This window comes from Lagenorhynchus albirostris, chromosome X, assembly GCF_949774975.1.
Source record: "Lagenorhynchus albirostris chromosome X, mLagAlb1.1, whole genome shotgun sequence".
NCBI lineage: Eukaryota > Metazoa > Chordata > Mammalia > Artiodactyla > Delphinidae > Lagenorhynchus > Lagenorhynchus albirostris.
Window position 1 is genome coordinate 95,539,671 of NC_083116.1, and position 16,242 is coordinate 95,555,912.

Below are 16,242 nucleotides of genomic sequence, written 5' to 3' on the forward strand. Positions count from 1 at the left end.
TTTGAGCCTTTGTCATTTTAATCTTTCTGAAAGGAATTGACAGTTTTGTTAATATGAAAGAAAGCTGTTACCAACTTTTATTACAGATTCATCTTGATGGTGAGTTTGGAAAAAGATTTGCAGAGATTATTTTCCCATTAAGTTTAATTAAGTTACTTATACCTGTAATAAATATGTACTACAGACTTGTCATTTTGTTTTGTATTTTTCAATAATCTTTTGAGTTATAGTTGGGTAATGAAGGCAGAGACTATTACAGCAATTTGTTTTATTTTTTATTACCACAAATGTAGCTGTTTTATATATTAATAACCTTTGAATAAAATGATGAATTTTTTCCCAAAATAATTATTTTGCCTGCCATACAAGTCCATTCATAATTTTTAATTTAAAAGAATTCTATATTTTCTAAATCTAGCATCCTCATTATACTATTGAATATCTTGCTTATTTTTTAGGTATTGGAAGAAATTTCATGTTACCCTGAGAATAATGATGCAAAGGAACTAAAGCGTATTTTAACACAACCTCATTTCATGGTAAGTAACAATTAAACTTCCATAGAAATAAAACCTCACTTTCAAAAGAAGTTTTTACTAATCCTTATGAAATACAGCTATCTTCATCAAATGTGCTTTTAGCCGTATAATATCAGATGGTTAAGATTACAATGCCAGATAATACCAGATGCACTAAAACTTTTTGTTGTTGTTTACTTTGTGTCATAGTTGTAAAGATGCTGTTTGCCAGCCTCATGGAGTTGGAATAAGAATTAAGTAGATGATAGGGAGGGTGGAAGGGAGGGAGACGCAAGAGGGAAGATATATGGGAACATATGTATATGTATAACTGATTCACTTTGTTATAAAGCAGAAACTAACACACCATTGTAAAGCAATTATACCCCAATAAAGATGTTAAAAAAAAAGAATTAAGTAGATGATACATCTGCTGTGCTTAGCACAGTGCCTGATATATGCTTGATGCCTAATAAATGTTAGCTAATGAATATTATTAGTTACTCCATAGTATCTGTCATGTGTAGGGCACATAGTAAGTTCTCAGTAAAACACTGAGTAGATTAGGAACTTGCCCGTTTGCAGGTAGGTTAGCCCCACCTCAACTGACTGTTCTGTGCAGTGTGTTTTCCGTAGATAGAAGCCTGTATGTTTTGGACAGACATGTCTGTCTATAAACTGATAAGTAACCTCAGCTCAATTCTGAGAATGATGTAGGACCATTTGATACCAATAGATCTTTCAGATTTGAAGTAAGCTAAATAAATTAATATACACCCAAATAAAATCCTTTTTTTAAGGTTAAGGGTTTTTTCAAAACCATTAAAGCTCAGACAGCCCCATCTCTCACAACTTACCTACCTTCAAAGCCTTGGTTTATTTTGCTTTTCTGACATCAGAGAGAAATTAATATGTGCACTGCTATTAGTAAACATTTTCAGAAATAATAAATAGTTCTTGTAATTTCTGAACACCCAGCTAGGTACTTAAAAGACATTTTCATTTACTCATCAAATATGTAAATGCCTACTATATGCCAGGCACTGTGCTGGGCACTAAGGATAGTGGTGAATAGGACAAACGAACTTCCATTCTAGGTGAGACGTGGATAGGTGAGCTAGAGACAGACAGTGAGCAAGTAAAACAAATAATATAACTTCATATAGTGATAATAACTATGAAAAACAAAAGGATAATGGGGCAGAGATGATAGTAAAGTGGAAGCTACTTCAGATAGTCAGGGGAAAGCCCCTCTGAGGAGCCAACATGTGGGCTGAGACTTGTTATATGAAAGAACAAACTTTCTGAATGTCCAAGCATGGGGAAGAGCAAATGCAAAGGCCCAGAGGCAGGAAAGAGTTTTGTAGGGTCAAAGTACAGAAGTAAGGCCATTGTGGCTGGGATATAGTAAACAAGGGAGAGGGTGGTACAAGAAGAGCTGGAGAGGGTGTCAGAGGCCAGACCACATAGGGCCTTCCAGACCATGGTAAGGAGTCTGGATTTTCTCCTGATTGCAGTAGGATGACACTGAGTGATTGCAAGCAGGAAAATATTGTTAGAACTGTGCTTTAGAGATTGCTGGGGTTGTTGTGTAGAGAATGGACTATAGTGGGGTTAAGAGTTTAAAAAGGGAGACCAATTAAGAGGCTGTTGTGAGGTGGTAGAGGCTTGAAGAAGGACGGGGCTGGTGGAAAATGAGCAAATTGGGATTCTACTTTAGAGATGGTTAGACATGACAGGACTTGCTGATGGCTGGGATGTGAAGTGATGTGATTAACTCCATTTTACAGTTCAGAGAGGAAACCACACCTTAGAAAGGCAAAGAGGCTTGCTTTAGGTCACCCACCTAGTAAGTGGCCTCATTGAGGTTCAAAACCCAGATCTTACTGGCTCCAAAGCCTGTGCTCTTAAATGTGGGTTGACTTGTAATGAGTATCGATTTTCCTACAAACTTAATTTGAACTCATTGGTCATTCCCAAATAAGCATATGTTTGGATAATGTCCCATGTGGCAAATACAATTCCAAGCTATATATACTGTGTTAAACTTTCAAATGCTGGAGGTTTCTATCTTATAAGCATTTTAAGATCATGTGGACACAGTGGGGGAAGGAGAGGGTGAGATGAATTGGGAGATTAGGATTGACATATATACACTACCATGCGTAAAATAGATAGCTAGTGGGAACATGCTATAAAGCCCAGGAAGTTCAGCTCCATGCTCTGTGACGACCTAGATGGGTGGGATTGGTGGGGAGGGAGGTCCAAGAGGGAGGGGATATATGTATACATATAGCTGATTCACTTCACTGTACAGCAGAAACTAATACAACATTGGAAAGCAATTATACTCCAGTAAAAAAAAAAAAATTTTTTAAAGAAAGCTCATGGTTTCAAAATCTGGTATTTTTAAAGAAATATTAATAGCTAAAGGAAAATATTTTAATGCTTATAATTTTTATTATACCAAGGTTTGGGAGTTATTCTTAGCATATTTATAATTTTATACTTATTTCTTCAATTATCTTTTTCTTTGCTTTCTGATCATTAAAATGAGGATTTAATATTGGATTACCTTATACTTAACAATACAGATACTTATAAATATTTACAGTAATTAAGAGTAAAACAGTGTAGATTTAATTTTTTTTAATGTGTACTCTAGAGGTCATGATAAAAAATATTATTACACTATCCTTCAGTTACTCCATTTGAAAGACTTATTTTTAAAAAAAGAACAGATCCTTTGCTTATTGCAGTTGTAAAATATAAAACATTAAGGGTAAAGACAATATAAACAGAATAGAATGTCAGTGCTTTAACTTTTTCCTTTAAAATTTTCTGTTCTAGATCCTATTTTTTAAAAGCAAATTTGTATCCTACTTTCCCAAATAACAAGATGGTTAAAAATCGCCTTAGGTTGATATGAAAGTTTCATTATTAAGTGATTAATTTTATGACTTGTAATTGTAATTCAGAAGCCAGAGGAACCACTTTCAAACCTAAAGTTCGTATTTTTTCCTATAAATTTTATTTTTTGGTTTTTGTTTTTTTGGCTGCATTGTGTCTTCGTTGCTGCGCACGGGCTTTCTCTAGTTGCGGCAAGCGGGGGCTACTCTTCGTTGCGGTGCAAGGGCTTTTCACTGCAGTGGCTTCTCTTGTTGCAAAGCACGGGCTCTAGGCACATGGGCTTCAGTAGCTGTAGCACGCAGGCTCAGTAGTTGTGGGGTGCAGGCTCTAGAGCTCAGGCTCAGTAGTTGTGGCGCACGGGCTTAGTTGCTCCGTGGCATGTGGGACCCTCCCGGACCAGGAATCGAACCCTTGTCCCCGACCTTGGCAGGCGGATTCTCAACCACTACACCACCAGGGAAGTCCCTTTCCTATAAATTTTAAATGAATTTTTCCCACTTTGGTCTGAAGTTCTTAGTTGTCTTGTCCACGTCCTTTTTACATACATATGGAAGTATTTCCTATTACTTCCATATGTAATATGTAATGATTCTTCTTATGTAATTAAAAATAATAGCTGTTTCAGCTTAGTAACAATTGCTGAATCATACCTCATGACATACTTGAAGAAAAATATTCAAACTTTGATTTCCTTATTTTTTATTTGGCATACTCTTTTAATGGCCTTTTTTTTAACAATCTGTAAGTGACCCTTTTTTTCTGTTTGCATATGCATTGGATTAAGTTTCATTTTGTGGTAGCAGTCTTTTCCAGTGGCAAATAGCGGTTAATATCAAGTATGACCTCATTTGGTGATAAAATTTAAGGATTTTTCTCTTAAAGTTCAATTTTGGTATTATTTTTGTGATTGTGGGCTTATCCTTCCTTATAAATAATACATTAAATACAAGTGTTTGCTTATATAATTTAAAAGGATGGATAGAAATCATTTGCAAAAAGCAGTACAAACACTTTCTCCAACCCATGTAACTGGCATTATCCTAATGAAGCTTGGTTCTCTGTTTACCTGGGTATATATCCTCCAGTCATACAAAGCATGTTTTTTTAAAATTGTTTTAAAATTCACTGTTTATAGAAGACACATCTATAATTAATACAATGAACCTAATTTTAACAGATGAAGTTTTTCAGTTTGTCTATTATTGATTTTTACTTTCTGCCCTAAATCTTAGTCTCTTAAGTGGCTACAGTTAAACAGGAAAAAGAGGGATTTCCCCACATACCATAACCACCACCACTTTGGCCTGGGGTACTAGTGCAGGGTGTAGTCAGGGCACTGGTCAGGAAGCCAAGGTCCCCAGGACCATTGTGGAGCCCTGCTTTCAAGCTGTGCTGCTTAGTGCCCTTCAGTGCCCCTCATCTAGACCCCAGTTTAGACCAGCCCTCTGAGATCTTGGAAACATCCGGCATTTCCATTACAAATTCAAAACATTGTAAAGCAACTATACTCCAATAAAGATGCTTTTAAAAAAATGGGTATATTACTCCAAGCATATGCTCTATTGATGTCTGATCAACATCACTTCTTTATGATTTTACCACATTGTTACCTTATTTTTGCGTCGTATGCGTACCTTTAAAGTACCTAAAATAGCTAAGTCATGACTTTGGTAAATCTTTTAATTAAATAACTTAATTTGAGATGCTACAAGCTATACTTTTAAGGTGAGTTTAATTATGTTTCATTATCTCTAGATATTTCATTACCAGACAGATCACAGATTAAAATAAAACTGAATTTATAGTTAGTACTGTAACTATAAGAAAATATAAGAAAATATAATGCATAAAGCACCAAACATACTGATACTTAGCTGTAAAATTCTCTTTGAAGTAGAAATGTTCAAATATTCATGCTTATTAAAAACTTTCTTATGATGGCAGAAAATATACAGTAAATGGAAGAATAGCCTCTTTTAGGGAAACAAGGGATATTTATTACCCAGTTTCACCAAGATGACATATGGAGATCTCAATACAAAGAAATCACTTTTTCTTTGTTAATGGGCTTTGCAAAAAGAAGTCATAATAATAACTGTCAGCTTACTTTTTATTTATTCAAGTGCTCCAAAAAGTAGAAATGAACAAAAACATTAAATAGGTTTAGATTTTAAGCTCCATATCATGTGATATTTTGGGAAGTTACAATTCTTCAGGTACATTTGTGTGTGTTTTTATTTCTTTTACTGAGATGTATGTTATAAATTACCCTTTGCGTTATATAGCAGAGTTATTGTTAATACCATTGATGAAAGACATTTGTTTGCTCAATGCACCAATTATTGCACTGTTTCTTTTTAAATTTGTTTCCATTTTAAGCCCCAGCACAAATTTGCCAGCTCTATGTACAAATGATTCTTTCTGCTAAATTATTTGAAATTGCATTATGTCAGACTTTAATTGAACAAGCTAGTTGGGCACTTTTTCATAGCATCAAACACCTCTTACCCAGATAGTCAACAAACACATCCATTCATTGATTAGCTCACTCATTCTTTCATTTGTTCCTTCATTTTTAAAAATCCATCTATCATGATTATTTATCACAAAGAAATTATGGCATGGCTATATCTAGGTGTAATGTGCTTTGAGTTCTCTTTAGATGAGAGATACCTTTGAGAGGCAAAGAATAATTTTATATATGTTTATATAATAGACTTCTGCTGGAATAGTTCTATTATTAATATTTTATTTCCTTTGTAAAATATCAGGCCTTACTTCAGACTCACGATGTAGTGGCACATGAAGTTTACAGTGATGAAGCATTGAGGGTTACACCTCCTCCCACTTCTCCCTATTTAAATGGTGATTCTCCAGAAAGCGCAAATGGAGACATGGATATGGAGAACGTGACCAGAGTTCGCCTGGTCCAGTTCCAAAAGAACACAGATGAACCAATGGTAAGTAGGAAAAGAAAGTTTTCTGTGTTCTCATAAAATCCCAGCATGAGTTATAGCAGCTACCTTCCACCTATACTACTAGGAGGTGGGGAGGAAAGGAGGGCATGGATAGTTTTAAAGAAACCAGTTTCCAGATCCTAAATAAGCCACCACCATACCCCTCCACCCCCACCTAAAATTGTTCTGCCTGACACCATGCCTAAGGTATGTTGGCTTTCCTTCCCACCTCTCCTTTCACAGTTGCTCTTCAACAACAAAAAAGGACAGACCTGATATATTAGTCTAGAGTGTAAAAACCTCTGGGGCAGCAAAGAAAGGTACAGTTTGAAATATTGGAATTGGTGTTGAAAAAGTGAACGTCTAAAATTCCTTTTACAAGTCTAGTGGTTTCCAGATCTTTTGCCTTCAACAAAATTAGAGGAAGACTAATTCGGAAGACATTCAAAGAATTGAGTGCCATTGCTAAAATAAAATTCCTTCCATTCATGTCTACCTATTTGATGTGAATTTGTTTTCTCAGTACTTAGGTGTAGCATTGGAATAGAATGATGCTGAACCCTGCCTCATCCTCATAGAATCTTCATAGGTTGGGAAGATCAAGGAGAGGCTCCTTGATGTTAACTGAACAGAGGGGGCAGGGAGAGTAGAGACCATCCAGGCAAACCAAGTAGCATATGCAGAAACCTGCTAGTGAAAAGGCTCTTAGCATAGTTTTTAAAATGGAAGGAAGGCACCACAGCTGGACTGTAGAAAACAAGGTGTACGGCAGGAACAGGACCTCACAAGTGTTGATTCTGTTTTTTGTCTTAAAAACAGTGGGAGGCTATTGAAGAGTTTCAAGCAGGGAGATAAGATCAGATTTTCATTTTAGAAATAATTACTCTGGAGAATGGATTAGAGGGGGGGACAAGAGTGGATATAGGGAGACCAGTTAAGAGACTGTTATTACAGTAATACGGGGAGAGATGATGGAACTCAACTAGAGGGATGGATGTCAAATGGAAAGAAGTGAATAGATTTAACAAAAGACCTTGATAATGGATTGACATTGGGGACTGAGGGAGAAGCAAGTATTGAGGATGACCCTAAGCTTTAGGCTTTTCACAGCCAGATGGACAATGATGCTGCCTACTGAGACAGGGGATATTGGGAAAGTCCCAAGTTTTAGGAGAAATCATTTCTTTAGGGAAAAGGAAAACATTCAAACGTATGCATTCATATGTTTTCCTCAGAGCATAGAAAAGGGATATTGGGATATAGGAAAACAAATTACTTAAGAAAATTGCCCAGTTGCTTTCCAAGTTATAGGAAGAGTTACAGAGCAGTGATCCTATGATTGCAATTTCCAGAAAGCCCTCAACTCTAGACATTCGGGTTGTAATTCTCATTTACTGTTCTTTGCCAGTTATACTATATTATCTCAGGACTTACAGCAGACAGGGGACATGCAAATCACCTCACCAATCTGGTGCTCTCCAAGCAACTCTTTGACTTAAAAGAGTGCGGGCAGTAGCAACTTTTGGGTACCTCGGGCAAATCACTTCATGTCAGTGGGCCTCGTTTTGCTCATACTTTGCTTAGCAAGTATTACCAAAAGTGTGCTTGACTACACGATCCCCAAAATCCCACCCAGCTCTGAAAGTCTAATATTCCCCTCATTCATTTAATATATATATATATATATATATATTTTTTTTTTTTTTTTTTTTGGCGTTACGCGGGCCCCTCACTGCCGTGGCCCCTCCCGTTGCGGAGCACAGGCTCCGGACGCACAGGCTCAGCGGCCATGGCCCACGAGCCCAGCCGCTCCGTGGCATGTGGGATCCTCCCGGACCGGGGCACGAACCCGTGTGCCCCGCATCGGCAGGCGGACTCCCAACCACTGTGCCACCAGGGAAGCCCCATTTTATATATTCATTCACTCATTTAGCAAATTTTTTTAAGTGCCTATACTATGTGCAGATCACTGTACGGCAATGATGTAGTGGCAGATAAGACATGGCCCCTTCCTGGAACTCAGTTTCCACAAGGCTACCTACTTTTTTTTTTTTTTTGGAGTGGGGGCCACGCTGTGGGGCATGCGGGATCTTAGTTCCCCAACCAGCGATCGAACCTGTGCCCCCTGCACTGGAGGTGTGGAGTCTTAACCATTGGACCACCAGGGAATACCTACATTAAACAAGTAAATATGCACTTTAGCACAGTTTGTTTAACGGCTGCAGTTATGACAGAGCTATAGCGGAGAGAAGGCTGCGTCAGAGAAGCAGGAGGAGGGGTGATGTTCAGCCAATCAGAGCAGACAGGAAAGTGGAAGTGACCACAAGAAGGAGGCCCAGAAATGTCTTGTGATCGTCATATTCTAAAGCAATCCAATGACAGTTGCTTGATCTTCTGTATGGTTAACTACATAGAAACATAGACTGAGTAAAAGCGTAAAACTGCACCCCTGAGTTACATTTTTCAGAAAGCACAAAATGGCCTTGACTCTTCCCTAAAAGTCTCCTTAAAGAAGCCCTCCTGTCCTCCATCTTCTGTGATCCTAGTGAAGGTGTGTATTTCTTCTTTTAATTGGTTGCCATAAAAACAGAAATTATTTTTATGTGAAATATATTTTCAGTAATATAGTTTTCTATTACATTTAATACAGCTTCATTTGCTTGCTTATTTGTCCTGTTAAAAACATTATACTACCGTGCAGGATATACCTGTATGATCTCTTTTGCTTTTTGGACCTTCTACAATGTATCCAACTATGTATGCTGGGTCCATCTCCCAAGGGTGTTATACTCCCATTACACCCTTGTTTTCCCATTTTTAATATCTCACTTATAATTATTTCTCTTGATTGGTACTCCCATAGTTGCAGGTGTTAAAGACCAAACTTAAAATAGCTTAGACAACAGGGGAGAGGCTTATGTAAACAAGGAAAAGCCAGGAGTTTACCCCAAGCTGGGGTAAGTTCAGCAGTAACTGGGCCAAATCCTTTCCCTGGAATTTGGGAACTTATGAACAGAGAAAACATGAATCAATTCCTCCCTGCAGAGAAATGTTTGAAGTAGACAAAATAATAAATATTAACTCCAGTTGGTTTGAAGTGAACTTTCCCTAGCCATGAGAGACCCTGTCTATCTCATTCACTACTGTGTCTAGCAGAGTGTCTGCCATATAACAGGTTCACAGTAATATTGGTTGAATGAATACATTAATTTATTAATTTCAAGGATGGAACCCCCATCATACTATCATTTCCCTTCTGAAATTAGATTTGACTTACACATTAATTTACAACATTTTTCCAGGAACACCTTCTCTTGGTAACCATAGATGCTGATTGAATGTACAAGTTGGAAATGATACTTGAACAATCCAGTTGAATGTGGGACTAGAAACATTTGATAAACCAGTTTTTTAAATTGCTTGCCTACCACATCTAAGAACCACAAAATAGGAACCATGCAAAGTTATATTTTATAGAACTGTACAAATTCAGATAGGGTCTAGATTATAACGTCTCAAATATTTTCATGGAACTTTCTAACAGAATGTTATTTTCCAATGAAGAAGATAAGACAGAGTCCCCCTACTCCTAATCATCTCAAATTTAAGACCAGTTTTCAGCAGGGAGCTTGTTAAAAATACAGATCTGGGCTCTATTCCACACTTCCTGAATCTAAATCCAAAGAGTGAGTTTAAAACTCAATATTGGACTTCCCTTGTGGCACAGTGGGAAGAATCTGCCTGCCACTGCAGGGGACATGGGTTCAAGCCCTGGTCTGGGAAGAGCCCACATGCCACGGAGCAACTAAGCCCATGTGCCGCAACTACTGAGCCTGTGCTCTAGAGCCTGCGAGCCACAACCACTGAGCCCGCATGCCACAACTGCTGAAGCCCGTGTGCCTAGAGCCCATGCTCCACAACAAGAGAAGCCACCTCAATGAGAAGCACGTGCACCACAACGAAGAGTAGCCCCCGCTTGCAGCAACTAGAGAAAGCCCACATGCAGCAACAAAGATCCAATGTAGCCAAAAATAAATAAATAAATAAAGTTAATATTATTTAAAAGGTCCCCATGTGACTCTTAGAATCAACCAAGTCTAGTGCAAAAATATGTTTATGAAAGCTTCTCATATAATGGTGAATATTTGGAAAGTAAAAGTAATCTATTCCATAGAATAGTATTCTGGCATTAAGTATATAGAGCTTCCACTTCCAACCAAGGTGGAGTAACAGGAACAGATTTACCCTCTCACCTGAAACAACCAAAACAAATTTTAAACACACAAAATGAAGTAACAGTTTTCAAGACATTGGACATCAGGCAGCAAAGGACAGTGATTCCTAAGAAACAGTAAGCAAATAAGGTGAGCACTGTGATTGCCCCACCTTACTGACATGCGAGAGTTTCCAAGTCACAACACAGTGAGGGGGAACTGAGGCAGAGCAGGCAGACTCCCTGAAGAGACAGAGCTGAGGGCCTGGGAAGACCAAAGAACTAAAGTTCATAGGACAGAGTACTGAAGAGGAGAGAGCTGCACAAAGAGAGAACCCTAGAGATCTATAGAGGGTCCCCCTCAGGTATTCATCTGAATAATGATCAGCACATTTATGAAAGGAACCTACCCGGAGCCAAGGAAAGACCATCCAAAAGGATGAGAGGGAACAGTGCCCAACACTCACTGCCTGTTCCCACCAGCCAGACTAGAAAAACCAATTCAAGGGGCATTGAGTAGAGTGCTTAGGAAGGTCTTGCCTCAGTAATGAGGAATAAGTAGCCCTAGATAGAGAATTGCCCCAGACCTGCCTTAACAAATCATGAAAGCAAGACCCAAAGGATCAAACTATTTCCAAGTAACTGAACTACATCCCAGGACAAAGCTTAAGAATACTTACAAGAAAAAAATCTAGGGATTCACCGGTGGCACAGTGGTTGAGAGTCCGCCTGCCGATGCAGGGGCCACGGGTTCGTGTCCCGGTCCAGGAGGATCCCACATGCCGTGGAGCAGCTGGACCCGTGAGCCATGGCCACTGAGCCTGCATGTCCAGAGCCTGTGCTCCGCAACAGGAGAGGCCACAGCAGTGAGAGGCCCACGTACTGCAAAAAAAAAAAAAAAAATCTAGCATGCAATAAGATAAAATTCACAATGTCTGCAATCTAATCAAACATTGCTAAGCATGTAAAGAGGCAGGAAAATGTGACCTATAATGTGGAGAATAATCAATCAAAACGGACATGCAACTGACAAAGATATTAGAATTAACAGAAAAATTGCACTATGGGATAAATGGCAGATTAAACATTTCAGAAGAATAGATTAGTGAACTCAAAGGACATAGCAATAGAAACTATCCAAAACAAAACACAGAAAGAAAAAGAATTTTAAGAAATGAAAAGAATATTACTGAGCTATGGGACAACTTCAAGCAGCCTAATATTTGGTTACTTGGAGTCTATGAAGGAGAAGACAGTGAAGAAGAAACAGGAAATATATTTGAAGAAATAATGACTGAAAACATTCCAAACTTGATGAAAACTATAAATCCACAGATGCAAGAATCACAATGAACCCCAAGCACAAGAAACATGAGGAAAACAATACCAAGGTACCTCATAATCAAACTGCTTAGAACCTATGATAAATAGGTCTTAAAAACAGAGATAAAAAAGAAATGTTGCATACAGGGGAACAAAGATAAGAATGATATCAGATTTCTTATGAGAAACAGTACAATTAAGAAGAACAATGGGGGCTTCCCTGGTGGCGCAGTGGTTGAGAGTCCGCCTGCTGATGCAGGGGACGTGGATTTGTGCCCCAGTCCGGGAAGATCCCACATGCCACGGAGCGGCTGGGCCCATGAGCCATGGCCACTGAGCCTGCGCATCTGGAGCCTGTGCTCCGCAACGGGAGAGGCCATAACAGTAAGAGGCCCACATACCGCAAAAAAAAAAAGAAGAAGAAGAAGAAGAACAATGACTTAAAGTACTGAAAGGGAAAAAAAAAACCTCTCAGGTTAGAATTCTAAACCCAGCAAAGGTATCTATCAAAAAATAAAGGTAAAATAAAAACATTTTCAGACATATCAAAACTGAAATAATTCAGTATATGAAATGTTAAAGGACATCCTTATCATTTAAATCTCTCTCAAAGATAAATGGAAGTCTAAACAAAAATAATAGCAATGTGTTTGGGTTTTTTGTTTGTTTGTTTGTTTTGTGGTACGCGGGCCTCTCACTGTTGTGGCCTCTCCCTCCCGCTGCAGAGCACAGGCTCCGGATACGCAGGCTCAGCGTCCATGGCTCATGGGTCCAGCCGCTCCGTGGCATCTTCCCGGACCGGGGCACGAACCCGTGGCCCCTGCATCGGCAGGCGGACTCTCAACCACTGTGCCACCAGGGAAGCCCTGTTTGGGGTTTTTTAACATGTAAAAGTAAAATGTATGACAGCACAAAGGTCAGGAGGAAGGAAGTGGAAATATAATGTTATAAGGTTCTTATACTGTACATGACATGGTATAATATCACTTGAAGGTAGACTGATAAGTTAAAGATGTATGCTATAAACCCTAAAGCAACCACTAAAACAACAAAACAACTATAGCTAATAAGAAAACAGGAGAGAAAAATAGTATGAAAATAAATCCAAAAGAAGGCAGGAAAAGGGGAACATAGGACAGATGGAACAAGTAGAAATCAAATAGCAAGAAGATATATTTATACCTGACTGTATCAGTAATCACATTAAATGTAAATAGTCTAAATTCCCCAAATTAAAAAGCAGAGGTTGTCAGGTTGGTGTGTGGGGAGGAAGCAAAACTGAATTATATACTGCCTGCAAGAAATGCTTTATACATGAAGACAAATCTTTTCAAAGGAAAAGGATGGAAAAAGGTATACTATGATGATGACATTAATCAAAAGGAAGCTGGAGTGACTCTATTAATATCAAAGTATATTCTCAGACCACAATGGAATTAAATTAGAAATGAATAACAGAAAGATGTCTGGGAAAATCCCCAAGCACTTGAAAACTAAATTATCCAATTCTAAATAACCCATGGATGAAAGAAGAAATCAAAAGGGAAATTTTTAAGTATTTTGAAGTGAATGAAAATGAAACCACAACATACCAGAACTTGTGGGATACTGCTAAAGCAGTACTTAGGGAGAAATGTGTAGCACTAAACACCAATGTTAAAAAGAAGAAATAAAACAATGACCTCAGCTTCTACCTTAAGAAAGTAGAACAAAAAGAGCAAATTAAACCCAAAGTGGGTAAAAGGAAAGAAATAATAAAGATCAAAGTGGAAATCAATGAAATAGAAAATAAAAACAATAGAAAAATCAATAAAACTTTTCCTTTGACAAGATCAGATCAGTCAAGGAAAAATAAGACACTAATTACCTGTATCATTCATAAGAGAAGTGACATTACTACAGATTCTACAGATATAAAAAGAATAATAAGGAAATATGGTAAACAACTTTATGTCAATAAATTCAACAACCTAAATGAAATAGACAAATTCACTGGGAGACAGAAACTACCGAAGCTCACTTAAAAAGGAATAAACTGAATTGCCCTATACTATTTAAAAATTGAATTTAGGTTAAAAAAAAATCCCTCAAAGAAAACTCCAGGCCAAGATGGCTTTAGTGGTAAATTCTACCAAACATGTAATAAACAGTACTAATTTGTATACAAGCTCTTCCCAAAACATTGAAAAGGAAGGAATTCTTCCCAACTTACTATTTTTGATGAGAAGGAGAAGGAGGAAGAGGCAGCTAGCATTACCCTGATACCCAAAACAGATATTTTGCAAGAAAAGAAAACTGCAGACCAGTAACCCTTGTGAGTATAGATGCAAAAATTCTAAACAAATGCATATCTTAGAAAAGGAAAAATACATCATGGCCAAGTGGAGACTAATCCATTAATACAGCTTTATTTATAAGAGACAAAAGCTAGAAGCAATTCAGTGGATGAATGGATAAACAAAATGGTATATCCATACAGTGGAATATTCAGCAAGAACAAAGAATGAACTATTGATACATGCAATGATGTAGTTGAATTTCACGTTGTGAGTGTAAAAAAAGCAACATAAAAGAGTTCATACTGTATGAGTTCATTTATAGAAAGTGAAAACTAATCTATAGCCAGTGAAAACATATCAATGGTTGCTTAGGGATGTTGAGGTGGGGGAGCAGGGCATGGAGGGGTGTAAGTAGATTACCAGTGGGCATGAGAAAACTTTTGGGAGTGATGGATATATTCATTATCCTGATTGTGGTGATGGTTTCACACATGTATACATATATCAAACTTGTCAAATTGTACACTTTACATAAGCATATGTCAATTATACATCGATAAAAAAGTTTTAAATTATTAGCAACATGGAAAATAATTATAGGATTAAAAAGCATTATACAAAATGTATGTGTACTATTATTACACTAATCAAAATATCAAAATTAATATTTCTGTCGTGGCATAATAGAGTTTTCTCCTTCATTTTCCGTATTTTCTTTAATGTTTTCCTAACTTTTGTAATTAAGGTTATCTACAGCAAAATCACAAATATAAAAAGTGCCCTCTTATAGTAATTCTGTTTTTCCTTAACTTTTTACAGGGAATCACTTTAAAAATGAATGAGCTAAATCACTGTATTGTTGCAAGAATCATGCATGGGGGCATGATTCATAGGCAAGGTAAGTTCCATATATAATTCTTTCTTTCCTTCCTTAATTTTTTTCCTGTAGCCTAGTGTTTTATGATCCATATAAATGATCAGTTTCATTTATGTTTTATATAAATGATTTATTTAAGTTATCTGTCTTTGGTTTTAATCACTGTTGGCCTCCATTCACTTTTATTCATCTCCACATGCTCCAATCTGTAGATACTCAAGGGAGGGTATATTATAGTTTTGTTGCAGGAGCATCTCTGAGTCACTCTTTAGATCCTGACTTATTAGAGGCCATTGGAGATAAAGTATTATCATATCAGGCCTCAGGATATGTGGAAGACATCTGTACTGGGATACAAGATAGATAGATAGATATTTGCAAAGTTAAATGACAGTTGAAGAATTGCTCTCTCATTCATTCAGGAATGAGATATACTATTTATAAATTAGGAAATTAGAATTTGATAAATAACAATATAAAATTTAAATGGTAAAATAAGAGATATCAAATCTGTGATTAACTTCTTAATACCTGCTACAATAAGTGCAGTCATTCTGAGAAGGGACCAAAGTAGACAAAGAATGATTTTTTTGAGAAAGTGGAACTATTGTTAACCCTCAGGTGGATGGGATTTAGACATGTAGGTTTAGGCTCCTCTTTGAAAGGACTGAGTTATATGCATTAGTATTTAGAGCCTGATCCAAAAATGATTCTCCCGTCCAAAAATTAGACTTCCTTTCTTTGAGATCGTGTTATTTTTGTACTTAACACCTCTTTCCTTAACCCTGGAGAGCAAGAGGTAACACCATAAGCCTTTTAGTGCCTTCTTGTCCTCTTTAGAGATGACTGCTCTGTCTGGCATTACTGCTGCCTTCAGAGGAATCTGTAGGTTTCATGAGTGGATAGCACTCACACAGGAGAACGTTTGGTTTTAAATTCCTGTATGAATTTTTTGTTTATTATTTTTAATAAATTGCTATAAATTCAGTAAAGTCACAACACCATTATTTCTTTAATCTCTTTTTCTTATATTACCGTACTGGCAAAAACTTGCTGTCTTTAATAGAAGTGGTATAGTGAACATCCTTGTCCTATTCTTGTTTTTAAAAGGTAGCTTTCCAATGTTTCCCCATGAAGAAGAATATTTACTATAGATTTTTAGTAG

The 16,242-nt window shown here is 37.3% G+C and overlaps 1 protein-coding gene across 12 annotated transcripts in view; it reads left to right on the plus strand.

The window, feature by feature from the left end:
* The window catches only part of CASK (calcium/calmodulin dependent serine protein kinase), a 387,591-nt gene that overhangs the window by 321,266 nt on the left and 50,083 nt on the right, over window positions 1-16,242 (plus strand). For all 12 annotated transcript variants that reach the window (XM_060137166.1, XM_060137172.1, XM_060137168.1 and 9 more), the window contains exons 13-15: window positions 459-539; window positions 6,200-6,388; window positions 15,020-15,098. In XM_060137166.1, coding sequence (XP_059993149.1) covers window positions 459-539; window positions 6,200-6,388; window positions 15,020-15,098 — 349 coding nt within the window. The remainder of the gene's footprint in view (window positions 1-458; window positions 540-6,199; window positions 6,389-15,019; window positions 15,099-16,242) is intronic.